The sequence below is a fragment of the Gymnodraco acuticeps genome, unplaced genomic scaffold (assembly GCF_902827175.1).
Source record: "Gymnodraco acuticeps unplaced genomic scaffold, fGymAcu1.1, whole genome shotgun sequence".
In the NCBI taxonomy this organism is placed as follows: domain Eukaryota; kingdom Metazoa; phylum Chordata; class Actinopteri; order Perciformes; family Bathydraconidae; genus Gymnodraco; species Gymnodraco acuticeps.
Genome location: NW_022990119.1, coordinates 30,286 through 44,453, shown reverse-complemented (window position 1 = coordinate 44,453; position 14,168 = coordinate 30,286). Strand labels below are relative to the sequence as shown.

General features: G+C 47.9%; 1 protein-coding gene across 1 annotated transcript in view; it reads left to right on the top strand.

Annotated features, from left to right (window-relative positions):
* LOC117546363 (zinc finger and SCAN domain-containing protein 20-like) overlaps window positions 1-1,850 on the top strand; it is a 52,289-nt gene extending 50,439 nt beyond the window's left edge. Inside the window, exons 4-5 of the mRNA XM_034216572.1 lie at window positions 1,607-1,670; window positions 1,800-1,850. Coding sequence (XP_034072463.1) covers window positions 1,607-1,670 — 64 coding nt within the window. The 3' untranslated portion in view covers window positions 1,800-1,850. The remainder of the gene's footprint in view (window positions 1-1,606; window positions 1,671-1,799) is intronic.
* The last annotated feature ends 12,318 nt before the right edge of the window (window positions 1,851-14,168 follow it).

Sequence of the window (14,168 nt, the reverse complement as noted above, 5' to 3'; positions counted from 1 at the left end):
GCCTGCTCGTGCCGCCAACGCTGAGGCCCTCTACTGAGCACCGGTTTCCCGGAGGCTTGTAGCTGCAGGGAGCGACACACTTCTTTGCGCCGGTCCCGAACCACGCATGGTAAAGACACTCTCCTGTGTCTCCACGCCAGCTTGCTGCTGTCGTGTCCAGTCTCCCCCAAGCCTTCTTAACTGTTGCGGGGGCGCTGAGTGTCACAGCTAGCGCCTCTGCACCGGGCTGCTGGGTAGCCAAGAAGAAAAGGTCGGCCTCTTCAGCCAATGCACGGGGGCTCTGTAATGGACGTGTTGGCTAGCGCGGTCTGGACACTGGAAGGCAAGATGCGTAGGAATGTCTCCATGAATAAAATCGGGGGATCTTCCCCCCCCCTAGCAGATTTAGCATTTTCTCCATTAGCTGAGATGGCTTGCTATCCTCTAGGCCTTGAATTTCAAGAATCTGGCGGGCCCTCTCCTTAGCAGATAAGCTAAATGTCTTAAGGAGAAGGGCTTTAATCGCCTCATATTTGCCATGGTGTGGGGAGTCAGCGATAAATCCCACCAACCTGGATGACGTAGAGCTTCCCAGCGCTGCTACTATATGGTAGTATTTCAAATCCCCATCACGGACTTGTCGGCAGGCAAAGTGTGCCTCCACGTGTGCAAACCACGCCGCAGCGCCATGCTCCCAAAACTCCGGCAGCTTTACAAAAACATCGCAATTAGCCATGTTCATTGAGTCTTCCGAAACTTTCACGAAAACGTCAGTGTAGAAACGAAGAATGGGAGTCGGAGGCGGTGTGTTAAGTATGGAACTCCACACTTTATTATACATTGGATCACAAGAGATGAGTACACTTGCTAGTACTGCATGTCATGCTAGCCAGAATGAACAACAACCCCGGTGCCCTCACTAACGGGTCCGGGTTGCAACACACACCAAACACACGGTGAATGATGTCCTATCACGTGGCACCACAGTACAATGCTTTTGTATTTGTATTTGATTTGTTTTTTTATCTGTATTTTTGAAAATTATGTAACTTTTTATCTTTTTTTAGCATATTGTTTATTATATTATAACTTGGTACTTTTTTAACGCATGTAAGATATGCAACACTAAGCTGTCTATGGCTCTTTCCTGCTGTAACGCTGCAAATGTCCCCTCTGTGGGACTAATAAAGGTATTCTGATTCTGATTCTGATAACGGGACGAATTTGTCCAAAGGGGCACACAGCAATGTAGTGCCGACTTTCTTACACGCTGGAAGGCCAATCGCTTTTCTTTACCCCGAAATCCGCTCATTCTTGCTCTCGGTGTGTCATAACAAACTGTCAAACTGTCAAGCTGTCAAAACTCTGTACTCAAACCGGAAGTACTCGGCCGCACACCCAGCCGCCGGAAGTTGATCGACGCCATCTTGTGCACAGAGCCTATACCATCCTTAATAAATGCCATCCTTATAAATGTATATAAATACAGTACCGTTTTAAATGATACTTATATTTTAATTATGTTTGATTCCATTAATTGAATTAAATATGTTTTAATGAATTCTACTGAAATGATTGTTACATTTTCATCATGTAACTATTTTTGTTCTTTTATTTTCCTCCCCAGAAAACAGTCCCACCTCCTCTTGAAGACATTTTGCCTCCTGCTAGTGACTTCAGGTCCATATTAGGTAAGCCCTTGAGTGTGTCAGACTAAAGTTGTTGTTTCAGAGGTTAATTCAAGACGTGTTATGTTTACATACTAATATGATGTATGAGCATCAGGTAAACGTACCCATTTCTATTTTTTTAAATCACAGATGGGATGGAGATGTAAACTATGCAGCACTAGTGTCACCACTCAAAGTGATATTTTAAAACATTATCGACTCCATCATGGAACCTTTGGACAGAATCGTGCCTTGCCCTGCATTCATGTAGACTGGCCTGCGCTCTCACTTATAAAGTCAACAGATATTGTTTTAAACTGTATTAAAGTAAACAGGTATTATCTTGAACTGTATTGAAGTAGACATGTATTATTTTGGACTGTTTTAAGTAATCCTATATATATAACCTTCTCACTTACACTCAATGACCCAGATACCCTGCTACACACACATACACCTCCTTCCACCAGCACACACACATATTCTTTGCTCACCTACACTCACTGACCAGATACCAGCACACACACACATACACCTCCTCCCAGCACACACACATATTCTTTTCAAGGTTCAATCTGGGCCAATATAATCTCAGGCACCAATATATCTGTGTATAATGTTTGATTGTTTAGGAAAGAATAGAGTTTGTGTGAAATATTCCTTGGGAAAGTAAAGGAGTGAACTCAGGTGCAAGATAAAAAGTGACTCTGTCCTTGTTTACTTCCGAAGCTCTCACGCTCTGTTCAGAAGAAAAATACTTTTTCCCAGAACTCTGATTCGCTGTATTGGGCCCGACCCAAAGTGAATCCAACCAGTAAATAACACCTAGGGGAGTGAGCAGCCGCACAACTCCTCCCCACGGACTCTCTGATTCGCTTAGGAGTAAAATGGGACGGAAGAGCCGACACAACTCCGCCCCAAATATGTCTATGTATACTGTTGTTGATTCATGCACAATTCCCCCTGTTTCTGACTTGCTGGTCCCGATATCTGTATCGCACGGCAGTAGAACTGGGAGTTCAGAGTACTCTGTAACTTGTATTGGTGTTTTTTACCATTAAAATCAGATTATTGTTATAACTTTTATTCCGGTGTTTTGAACTCCTTCTCTTAATAATCTGACCAGGCTCATCTAACGGACGGCGCGGAGCAGAGGTGGGCTTTAAGCCACCACCACTGTGTTTGCTCCTACACTTATCAAGATGAAAGTTAAAATAATCATCTGTTCTTTTTTATTCTAGGACCCATGTGCCACTTTATATAATCTCTGAGCATGAGGTGGGGTTCAAAATAAGTAGTTGGACATTTTATGAACTATCTCAATATCATGACCATGTGGTTCAATTTCTTGCAAACCAGCCTTTTTGTTGATGGCTTAAACCCCTTGTAATAAATGTGAATAGCACCTCTGTTACTGTCTGTTAACAGCTAATGTAAACTGTCTCGTTATGATTTCAAGACGGATGTGATTTTTGTTGTTGAGGAAAACATGGTGTGTCCTGATTTGTACTCAATGTAGTGTTTTGTTTGTATATACAGGGAACAGCAGAGGTCTAAGTGCAACAGGCTCGTGATGCACGGCATGAAGCAACCTGATCTCACCAGAATGCGTGACTCCACCACGACTCCTTAACACCGCATTAAGTGGTGGAGTCACGAACTTTGCTACATTTACGTGTCTGCACCACGCAAACAACCCCAATGTCCTGCAGTGAGCTTTTATTCTATAAAACGTTTTTAAAATCTACTTTATAGATTGTAGTAACTCACGGGAGGCTTCTTTTATTTTATTTGTATTCATAATATTTTGTATTTTTCGTCAGAATGTATTATGGTGCATTAGTTACGAATTTTTGTTCTCAAAAAACAGTGCATTGTGTGTAATATAACTTTGATTTTTATTAAAGTAGTTAGTTTTTAAGGAAGGCCAGAGTTTCAGCTGTGTCAAATAGATTGTTCCCTTTAGTTAACGTTTTTTAAAAGAACATTATATTCCTATTTGATCATGTCCCCTTTATTGTATTACGGAGAGCAATGTGAGTCCATTCCCATTGGATAACGGAGGATTTTACACCCGGAAGTAAGTATTCTCTTTACTGTCGATTGATTTTACAGTGATATCTGCACTACTCATCAACTCAAAAACACCAGATTATCCTTGTTGATTACACAACATTGATTGGTTTTGTAAGGGAAACTTCTGCAGCAATGGAGAGTCAGGACTCAGAGAGACACGAGGAGAGTTGGAGCTTTGATGTCAAACACTGGTAGTTTATTACAAGTCAACGGCCGGAGAATTCATATCACAAGTCACAGCAGCAAAAGGTTCTGACTGCACGGGTGGGTTGTCATGTCAATTCTCATCAGCCTATCTCTCGATAGACCTTTTAACTAGTTTACAGAGAGTTAATCAGCATATTGGGGGAGGCGTAAACATCTGTGGAGCTAGAGGAGATATCCCCCAACTAGAAATACTCAATCACTTGTCAGTGGTGTTTAGAAGCCAGCATTCTCACAGTCGTAAACCCCACCATCAGGACATAAAACTGACACTTAAGTGCTGGAGCACATTCCTTAAAGGAGATAACAGAAATATCTAGGAGTAAAGACAAAATTATTCCTTCACAGGTTTAAATTGTGTACAATGTTTTTTTAATTTTCCCCTTCGATTCGGAGAAACAAATATTTGTTCAGTTTAGGATGGCCGAAGACACTACACTACCCAGAATCCTCAGCTATCGTTTGGGACTATACCATATGCTTTGCTTGACAAACCCCGTGACTAGTCCTCAAGCTCTGTGATTGGATGTTGGAGTGGCAGTGCGCAAAGTTTACACCGAGCGACAAACATCATTTTGAAATGGAATGAAACCCATCGACGGCACACTATTCAAAACAGGAATCGAACGTCTCCTACCCCTCCCCCCCTTAGGTCACAGGCTCCTCCAACAGTGCAACACAATAAAACAGATACACAGAAAAAATAGTGCAAGTCAATACAAAAAGAAAAATAGTAAAATAGTAAATAGTGCAATAAGAGTCTATATACAAGTGATTGGAATATGATATATTAGACAAATCATTTCAAGTAGCAGCCAGATGAATGCTATGGATGTTATTGCAAAGTTCAGGTGTTTAATAGTCTTATGGCCTGTGGGATGAAACTGTCCCTGAGTCTGGTGGTTTTAGTCCGGATGTAAGGTAAGATAAGATAAGATGGTACTTTATTGATCCCAATTTGGGACATTGTTTTTGTTGCAGCAGCATAAAAGACAAGGCATTTTACAATAAAACAAAACTACAAATAAACAGTCAAGCTCCGTTGACTGTCCAGCTGCAGGTGGAGAGGATGGGTGGGGTTATCCATCATGGACAACAGCCTGTTCAGTGTCCTCCTCTCCACCACAGCTTCAAAGGGGTCCAGCTTGATGCCGATGACAGACCCAGCTTTCCTGATCAGTTTATTGATCCTGCTGGTGTCACCGGCTCTTATGCTGCCCCCCCCCCCCCCAACAGACCGCAGCAAAGAAGAGTGCACTGGCCACAACAGACCGGTAGAAGATCTCCAGCATCTTGCTGCACACGTGGAAGGATCTCAGCTTCCTCAGAAAATAGTCTGCTCATCCCCTTCTTGTACACAGCGTCAGTGTTGATCCTCCAGTTCAGCCCATAAGTGCACTCCCAGCAGGTACTTGTAGTCCTCCACAACAGCCACATCCTCTCCTAGAATGTGGCTGTTGTGCCAGACGGCAGCAGACAGAACAGTTTGTGGCTCGGGTGATGGGGTCTTTTATAATCCTGAGGGCTTTCTTTAAGGTTAACCTGGTATTTTTACTCCACTACATTTATTTGAGTTACTTTGCAGATTCTGATTAATGATGTGAAATATAAACAACCCTTAAATCAGACTTTAGTTACACCTGAGTAAAATTCAGGGAAAGGTGATTGTCAAGTGCCAACAATCGGGAGAGATATTCGATTGGAGGGCTGGCTTATCTAAAGCCAGTTGAGTAGCACTTGAAATGTTTTGGCTCTATGAAACCTGATGTACTTATATGATTCTGTTTTCTTCAAGCTTGTATTTTGTTGGTCGAACGCACTTATTGTAAGTCGCTTTGGATAAAAGCGTCAGCGAAATGCAATGTAATGTAATGATTGTTGGTGCTTGAGAAGACTAAATATTTATCTGCAGATCCCTATAAAGTATATACATTACTCGTTATTCTCTACAAATAGTTAATTAAAAACTGTATATAATTGCTATTTTGGACATCCCTTTTCAAGATTTCAATATTACTCTAAACGTGTAATAACGTGCTTTAACCAGTAGGAGGTTAAAAAGCTGTCAAGTTTACAGTGTTAACACAATATAATATACTGCTGTTTCTGGTTTAGTTTACGACGGATATATTCTGTTATTGTTTTGATATTTGTAACACAAAAGCGATGGAAAAACCCCACAGCAACACAGAAAAGATGGTCTTAACATGACCCAGCGGTCTAGTAGTTAATAAAAAACAATAATATGAAAACAAATTATTACTACTAACTTTATTGTGAAATTAAAACAGAACGATAAAATAATAGTTTCCGGTCTATTTTGAGGCCAGGGTTGCGTTCCAATAATCCAAAAATCACCACGGGTGACGTCTTCACTCGATGCTGGAACTACGCTCCGTTGAGCGCCCGTGTCACACAGAAACAGGCTCCTCGAAATGCTGTCGCTGACGAAGAGGAGCCTGCACGTGCCGCCGACGCTCAGGGCCACTACTGAGCGCCGGCACCTCCGTTTCCCGGGGGTTTGTAGCTGCACGGAGCGATGCATTTCTTCGCCATTGTCCCGAAACGTGCGTGGTAAAAGCACTCTCCGGTGTCTCCACGCCGGCTCGATACAGCCGTGTCCGGCCTCCGCCACGCTTTCTTGACTGCAGATGGGCCGCTGAGCGTCGCGGCTAACGTCTCTGCATCGGGCTGTTGTGTAGCCAGGAAAAAACGATCTGCTTCTTCAGCCAAGGCACAGGGCTCCGTGTCAGGCGTGTTGGCCAGCGCCGTCTGAACCCGGGGAGGCAAGTGACGCAGGAAAATCTCCGTGAATAGAATCCGGAGATCTCCCCCCCCTAGCAGATTTAGCATTTTCTCCATTAGCTGGGATGGCTTGCTGTCTCCTAGGCCTTGAATGTCAAGTAACTGGCGGGCCCTCTCCTTAGCAGATAAGCTAAATGTCTTAAGGAGAAGGGCCTTAATCGCCTCATATTTGCCATGGTGTGGGGGGGCTGCGATAAATCCCACCAACCTGGACGACGTGGAGCTTCCCAGCGCTGCTACAACATGGTAGTATTTCAGGTCCCCGTCACGGACCTGTCGGCAGGCGAAGTGCGCCTCTACGTGTGCGAACCATGCCTCCGCGGCGTGCTCCCAGAATTCCGGCAGCTTTATGAAAATATGCTCAGCCATGTTCGTTAATGTTACGGAAACTTTCTCGGAAAAGTCAGGGTCACCAGTGTAGTGCCGTGAAAAGAGAGTCGGAGGCGGTGTATTAAGAATGGAGTTCCAATCTTTATTATCCATTAATATCAGAGAGGTTAACACATGAACTGCTCTGCCTGACGAGCTAGCAGGAATGGCAGCTAAAGCTACAGGTGTTCCCCACTAAAGGGTCCGTGTGTCAACACAATAAGCAAGGTGAATTATGGTCCCACATCGTGTCACCACACGTTCATATTTCTCTTTTTGATTATAATACTGACGAACGTTCAGAACAAAGCACTTTGGCAACTTACCACATACGTTTTAAAATGCTTAATAAGCACCGTAACGTTCATGATATAATTTCTCGGTCATAATTGGTTGTTTCCGTTAACGGCCGACTGTTGAGTGACGGCAAATGCTGCGGCTGCAATGCATTGTGGGGCAGCATTTTCTCCTCTCCTTTCGTCAAGGGAGGTCCAGTGGTTCCTAAGTTAAAGGAGGTTATAATAAAGGAAGTTTGAAACCTCCTTTCCTTTCATTTGGAGAATTGGAACGGCACTTATCATGGCTGCCACTGAGGGACTTCCAGGTCATTTCACTTGGTTAGGAAGGTTCCTAAGCTAAATGGACTATTGGAACGCAACCCTCCTTTCCTATTATTCTAGAGAATTCGAACGGCACTTATCATGGCTGCCACTGAGGGACTTCTGGGTCATTTCACTTGGTTAGGAAGGTTCCTAAGCTAAATGGACTATTGGAACGCAACCCCGATCTCTGTAGATAAATAAAGAACTACGACAGATGTGTAATATTTAATGCAGCCAAACCATGTATTACAATGCATTCATGTGATGACTTTCAAAGAGTAAAGCAAGCACTGCTGAATAAAGTATGATTTTATCTTTTACGAAACGTTTCTTTCATATGGAATGCAGTTGGAGGTCAACCAATCACAGAGCTTGAGGCAAAGCGGAACAATAGCTGAGGATTCTGGGTAGTGTAGTGTCTTCGGCCATCCTAAACTGAACAAATATTTGTTTCTCCGAATCGAAGGGGAAAATTACAAAAGCATTGTACACAACTTAAACCAATCAATGTTGTGTAATCAACAAGGATAATCTGGTGTTTTTGAGTTGATGAGTAGTGCAGATATCACTGTAAAATCAATCGACAGTAAGGAGAATACTTACTTCCGGGTGTACAATTCTCCGTTATCCAATGGGAATGGACTCACATTGCTCTCCGTAATACAATAAAGGGGACATGATCAAATAGGAATATAATTATCTTTTAAAAACCGTTAACTAAAGGGAACAATCTATTTGACACAGCTGAAGCTCTGGCCTTCCTTAAAAACTAAATCACAGTTGTATTACACACAATGCACTGTTTTTTGAGAACAAAAAATCGTAACTAATGCACCATAATACATTCTGACGAAAAATATAAATTATTTTGAATACAAATAAAATAAAAGAAGCCTCCCGGGAGTTACTACAATCTATAAAGTAGATTTTAAAAACGTTTTATAGAATAAAAGCTCACTGCAGGACGTTGTAGAAATGTGTGTGTGCACCACGACAAATGAGCCTCATTCACTTTACATTGGGGTTGTTTGCGTGGTGCAGACAGGTAAATGTAACAAAGTTCGTAAGTCCACCACGCAATGCGGTGTTAAGGAGTCGTGGTGGAGTCACGCATTCTGGTGAGATCACATGTCTGGAGGAAGTCCATAATCCAGCCAGGTAAGAACTTCACTAAACATGGTTTTGTAGTGCCGAGAGACGGGAGTCGGGGTATCAAAGTTACAAGCTATACTTTTATTTAGCATCTGAACACACATGTCAACAACTTCAGGCCCGGGAAGCGAAGACCGGCGGAAACAGGAAGTCCGGCTCACTCAAATGTCCGTGCGGAACAATACCCCAACCCATAGTTCCGTGGGTGAATAATGTCAATCACCACACAAGCCCCCCCAGTATTCACCCATAGTCAAAATCCTCGTGCCTGGGAGGAAGTACCACCCGACCCCGGCGCGTACGGACCACAGGGGCCGAGGAGGGCGGGGCTGCAGGCGAGAGCAGGGGCGCCAACGAGGGCGAGGGCATCCCCACAGGGGGCGGGCCATGGGAGGGCGGCCCCGACGTGGGGGCAGAGCCAACTCCAACGGCCTGGAAATGTCCACGTGAGCAGGCTTAATCCGATCAACGGACACAGTCTCAGGCCTGCCACCAACGTCCACCACCAGGTTCTTGTCCCCGTGACGTATGACCCTGAACGGACCGTCGTAAGGGGGCCGCAGGGGACCGCGGTGGGCGTCGTGGCGAATAAAAACGAAATCTGACGACCGTAATCCGGGGGACACCCGGAAAGCTGGGTTGCTGTGCTGCGACATGGGGATGGGTGTGAATGTCCCGGCGGTCTCCAGCAGGGAGGAGCGCTGCCCGGCTGCAGACCAGGGCACAGTGGCAGTGGGAATGAATTCCCCGGGGACCCGTAGCTGGCCATAGACGAGCTCCGCCGACAAGGACTGCAGGTCTTCTTTGGGGGCACACCTGAGGCCGAGCATAACCCACGGGAGCTTATCCACCCAGTTGCCGTCTGTCAAGCCGGCACGCAGTGGACCGGTGAAACCGCTCACACAATCCGTTAGCCTGGGGGGGGATATGCGGTGGTGCGGTGCAGCTTGACTCCCAAACCCACAGCAACAGCGTTCCACAGCTCCGAGGTGAACTGAGAACCGCGATCAGAGGAGAGGTCAGACGGGGTCCCGAAGCGCGCCACCCACGTGCCGATGAAAGCGCGGGCGACGTCGGAAGCTGATGTCGAGGCGAGGGGAACGGCCTCGGGCCAGCGGGTCGTCCTGTCCACCATCGTAAACAGGTAGGTGAAACCGTGAGAGGGGGGAAGCGGACCTACGAGGTCGACATTGACATGGTCAAACCTCCTCTCAGGAACCGCAAACATTTCAAAAGGGGCCCTAGTATGGCGGTGGACTTTGGCCCGTTGACAGGCCACGCACGAGTCGACCCAGGACCTCACATCCTTCTTAAGCCCCTGCCACACGAACTTCTGCGACAACAACTTCACGGACGGCTTCCTACCGGGGTGGGAAAGATTGTGAACCGCCTCAAAAACGGGTCGACGCCAGTCCGCAGGGACCGGCGGTCGAGGCTGGCTCGTGGAGACGTCACACCACAGCTTTGCGCCAGAGTCACCGACCGTGACCTCCTCCAGGCGTAATCCCGTGACCGAGGCCTTGAGGGTCTGGACCCCGTGGTCAGAGGCCTGGTCAGCGCCCATGCGGAGGTAATCGAGGCCCAGCTGCACAGCTCCGATGACCGCTCTGGAGAGGCAGTCCGCGACCACGTTAGCCTGGCCAGCGATGTGTCGTATGTCCGTGGTGTACTCGGAGATGTACGAAAGCTGGCATTGCTGTCGGGCGGACCACGGCTCGGCCACCTTGGACATGCAGAAGGTCAGTGGCTTGTGATCCACGAACGCCGCAAACTCCTGGCCTTCCAGCAGGAAACGGAAGTGGCGAACTGCCAAATAGAGACCCAGGAGTTCTATGTCAAAAGCGCTGTACTTGCGCTCCCTGGGAGTCAACTGGCGACTGAAAAAGGCGAGCGGTTGCCAGGCGCCGTCGACCCATTGTTCATGCACCGCGCCCACTGCGTAGTCAGACGCGTCGGTGGTGATAGCGATGGGGGCCTTGTGTGACGGGTGAGCCAACATGGCGGCTTCGCTCAGGGCGGCTTTGGTGCCGTTGAAAGCGACCTCCTTTTCAGCCGTCCAGTCTATGGCCTGACCGGGGGACTTGTCCCTGAGGGCCTCGTACAGCGGGCGCATGGTGTGGGCTGCCCGGCAGATGAACCGGTGATAAAACGTCACCATCCCGAGGAACTCTCGGAGCGCCCGAGCTGTAGGCGGTCGTGGAAAGGCAGACACGGCCTCCACTTTCGACAGGAGAGGGGCGACCCCGTCCTTGCTGATGAGGTGCCCGAGGAAATGGATGGAGGACAACCCGAACTGACACTTCGCCGGGTTGATAATCAGGCCGTGTTGGTTGAGCCTCGCGAAAAGGACCCGGAGATGTGCCTGGTGCTCTTCGGAGGAGGAGCTGGCGACCAGGATGTCGTCTAAATAGACGAAGATGAATGGCATGTCTCTGAGCGCTGAATCCATCAGCCGCTGAAAGGACTGAGCTGCGTTCTTAAGTCCAAACGGCATACGCAGGAACTCGAAAAGCCCAAACGGCGTAATGACCGCAGTTTTGGGGACGTCCGAGGGGGCACCGGAACCTGGTGGTAGCCCCGCACTAGATCCACCTTGGAGAAAACCAGCTTGCCCGCCAGGTGTGCAGAGAAGTCCTGGATGTGAGGGACCGGGTAGCGGTCTGGCGTAGTGGCGTAGTGGCGTCGTTAAGGCGGCGGTAGTCACCACACGGTCGCCAGCCACCGGCTGATTTAGGGACCATGTGAAGCGGCGAAGCCCAAGGGCTGTCTGAGCGGCGGATGATGCCCAGACGCTCCATGTTGACGAACTCCGACTTGGCGACTGCCAGCATGTCAGGGTTGAGCTGCCGGGCCCTAGCGTAGACAGGGGGGCCTTCAGTGTCAATGTGGTGCTCTACCCCGTTTTTGGTAGTGGCAGCGGAAAAGGTGGGCTGCGTCAAGTCGGGAAACTCACTGAGAAGGTGCTGGAACTTGTCGCCCTGTGAGAGTGAGCTGGAGAGCCCGCTGAATGACGCCTCGCCGCGGGTACACGTGAACGAGGCAAACGTCAGTGCATCCACCAGGCGGCTGTTCTTGACGTCCACCAGCAGTCCGTGAGTGCACAGGAAGTCTGCGCCGAGGAGAGCGAAGGAGATGTCAGCCGTGACGAAATCCCACTTAAACCGCTGACCCTCGAAGCACAGGTCCACTGTCTTTGTGCCATAGGTGCAAATAGGGGTGTCGTTAGCGGACGTTAAAGGTGGGCCGTGGCCGCCACCGGCTGCGTCCTCCACGGTAGCCGGCAGGACGCTCCGCTGGGCTCCTGTGTCACAAAGGAGTCTGCGACCAGAGAGGGTGTCCCCGATGAACAGGAGCCGGGTGGATGTGCCCACACTCGCGGCCACTACCGAGCGCAGGCCTTGGCGTTTCCCGCAGGGAGGACGGCACATCTTCGCTTTTGCCCCGTAGCGTGCATGGTAATAACACAGGCCAGGGCTGGAGTTGCTGACGTCGGCCCCGGAGCTTCTGCTAGGTGGCATGCCTGTACCAGGGAAGGTGCCGCTGCGTGTCGGGGCCAGCACCTCCGGGGCAAAACGCTGGGTTGCCAGGAAGAACCGGTCGGCTTCTTCGGCCAAAGCGCGGGGCTCAGTAATAGCCGTGTTAGCGAGCGCTGTCTGTACATGTGGCGGCTTGTGCCGAAGAAACAGTTCTATGAACAAAAAATTAGGTTCTTCCGTACCCAGCAGGCTGAGCATCATCTCCATGTGGTCAGAAGGCTTGTTGTCCCCCAGGCTATGAATAGCGAGCAGGCGTCGGGCCCGTTCCGACCGTGACAGCTCGAAAGTCTTTAGCAGGAAAGCCTTGAACGCTGCATATTTATCCTGGGCAGGAGGAGATGTAATAAAGCCCACCGTCCGGGTCGCAGTGGAGCTCCCCAGCGCCGAAACGACGTGAAAATAGCGTGCTGCGTCGTCAGGGCGAACTGAGCCTCCGCCTGAGCGAACCATGCAGCCGCAGATGTCTCCCAAAACTCCGGCAGTTTGAAAAAAACGGCGTTACTTGCCATGCTCGGTTCAGTCTCGGATCCTTCAATGAGATTTATGTCGGGGTCACCAATGTAGTGCCGAGAGACGGGAGTCGGAGGCGGGGCATCAAAGTTACAAGCTATACTTTTATTTAGCATCTGAACACACATGTCAACAACTTCAGGCCCGGGAAGCGAAGACCGGCGGAAACAGGAAGTCCGGCTCACTCAAATGTCCGTGCGGAACAATACCCCAACCCATAGATAATGTCAATCACCACAGTTTCTCTGTTTCCATCTGGCCACACTGGTTGCTCCCCTCCACTTACCATTGCAGCAAGCCAGCAAGTAGGTAAAATAATACAACTCCACTTCAAATGGACCATCTGCTGGGTCCATTCTGGTCGGATCGTTCTGTTAGGGTTTGAGGTAAAGCAGGACCCAAATGCAGATTGAGGAGAAGCGGGTAGTGATGGCAGTTTGACACTGAAGCTTCGATATGTGCTTCAAACCCATAGACTGTATATATAAATGGACGCAGGGTCCGTGACGTCACCCATAGGATTCTGCAGAGTTGCCGAGAAGCCCTTAGTAGGCGGAGTCGGCCACTAACGGCTCGACGGTGACGTCAGAGTTCAACTCCCGCCTGTTCCAGCCTGCTCCAAATAAGGGCAAAGAGGCGGAGCTGAGGCGGGACCTGCTGCCACCGAGCTGGAAGTTCCAGAGCTAGCTGAAGCTACCAAGCTAAGCTAACATGCTCCCTATCTGCACACTGCCGTGGCATTTTACGTTTCTAAGGTAAGCGGACATGAAACTATTCAGCAAAACTATAAATAATAATCTAAGTTATTGAGTTTTTTAGCATAATACTTCAGAATCTTAAAATCCCTTAACGTTTGTATGCAATTGTGCTAAATTCAACACTGGAATCAAGCAAATATGAATATGTTTGCTTGACATTAGTTATTTATATTTTGATATCACTTAATTATACGTTTAATACATTTAAGTCAAGCTAAGGTACATGTGATGGTAGCTAGTTAGCGCTCTTACCTGTGAGGCCTCCTCCAAACAGCATAATAACCAGACTGTATCATTAAAACTAAGTACCAGTTCTAGATCCTTGACTTTAGACAAACAATTCAAAAGACAAAATGTATTTAAAGACTAATCTTTATTTGAATGTGCCTCTTAACCTGATATATTAGTTATACAGTAATAGTATTGACAATCTAAAAAAACTGAGCAACTCAACAGTCAACTTTATGTTTCTTATTGTCTAAAGCAGTGGTTCCCAAACGGTGTGCC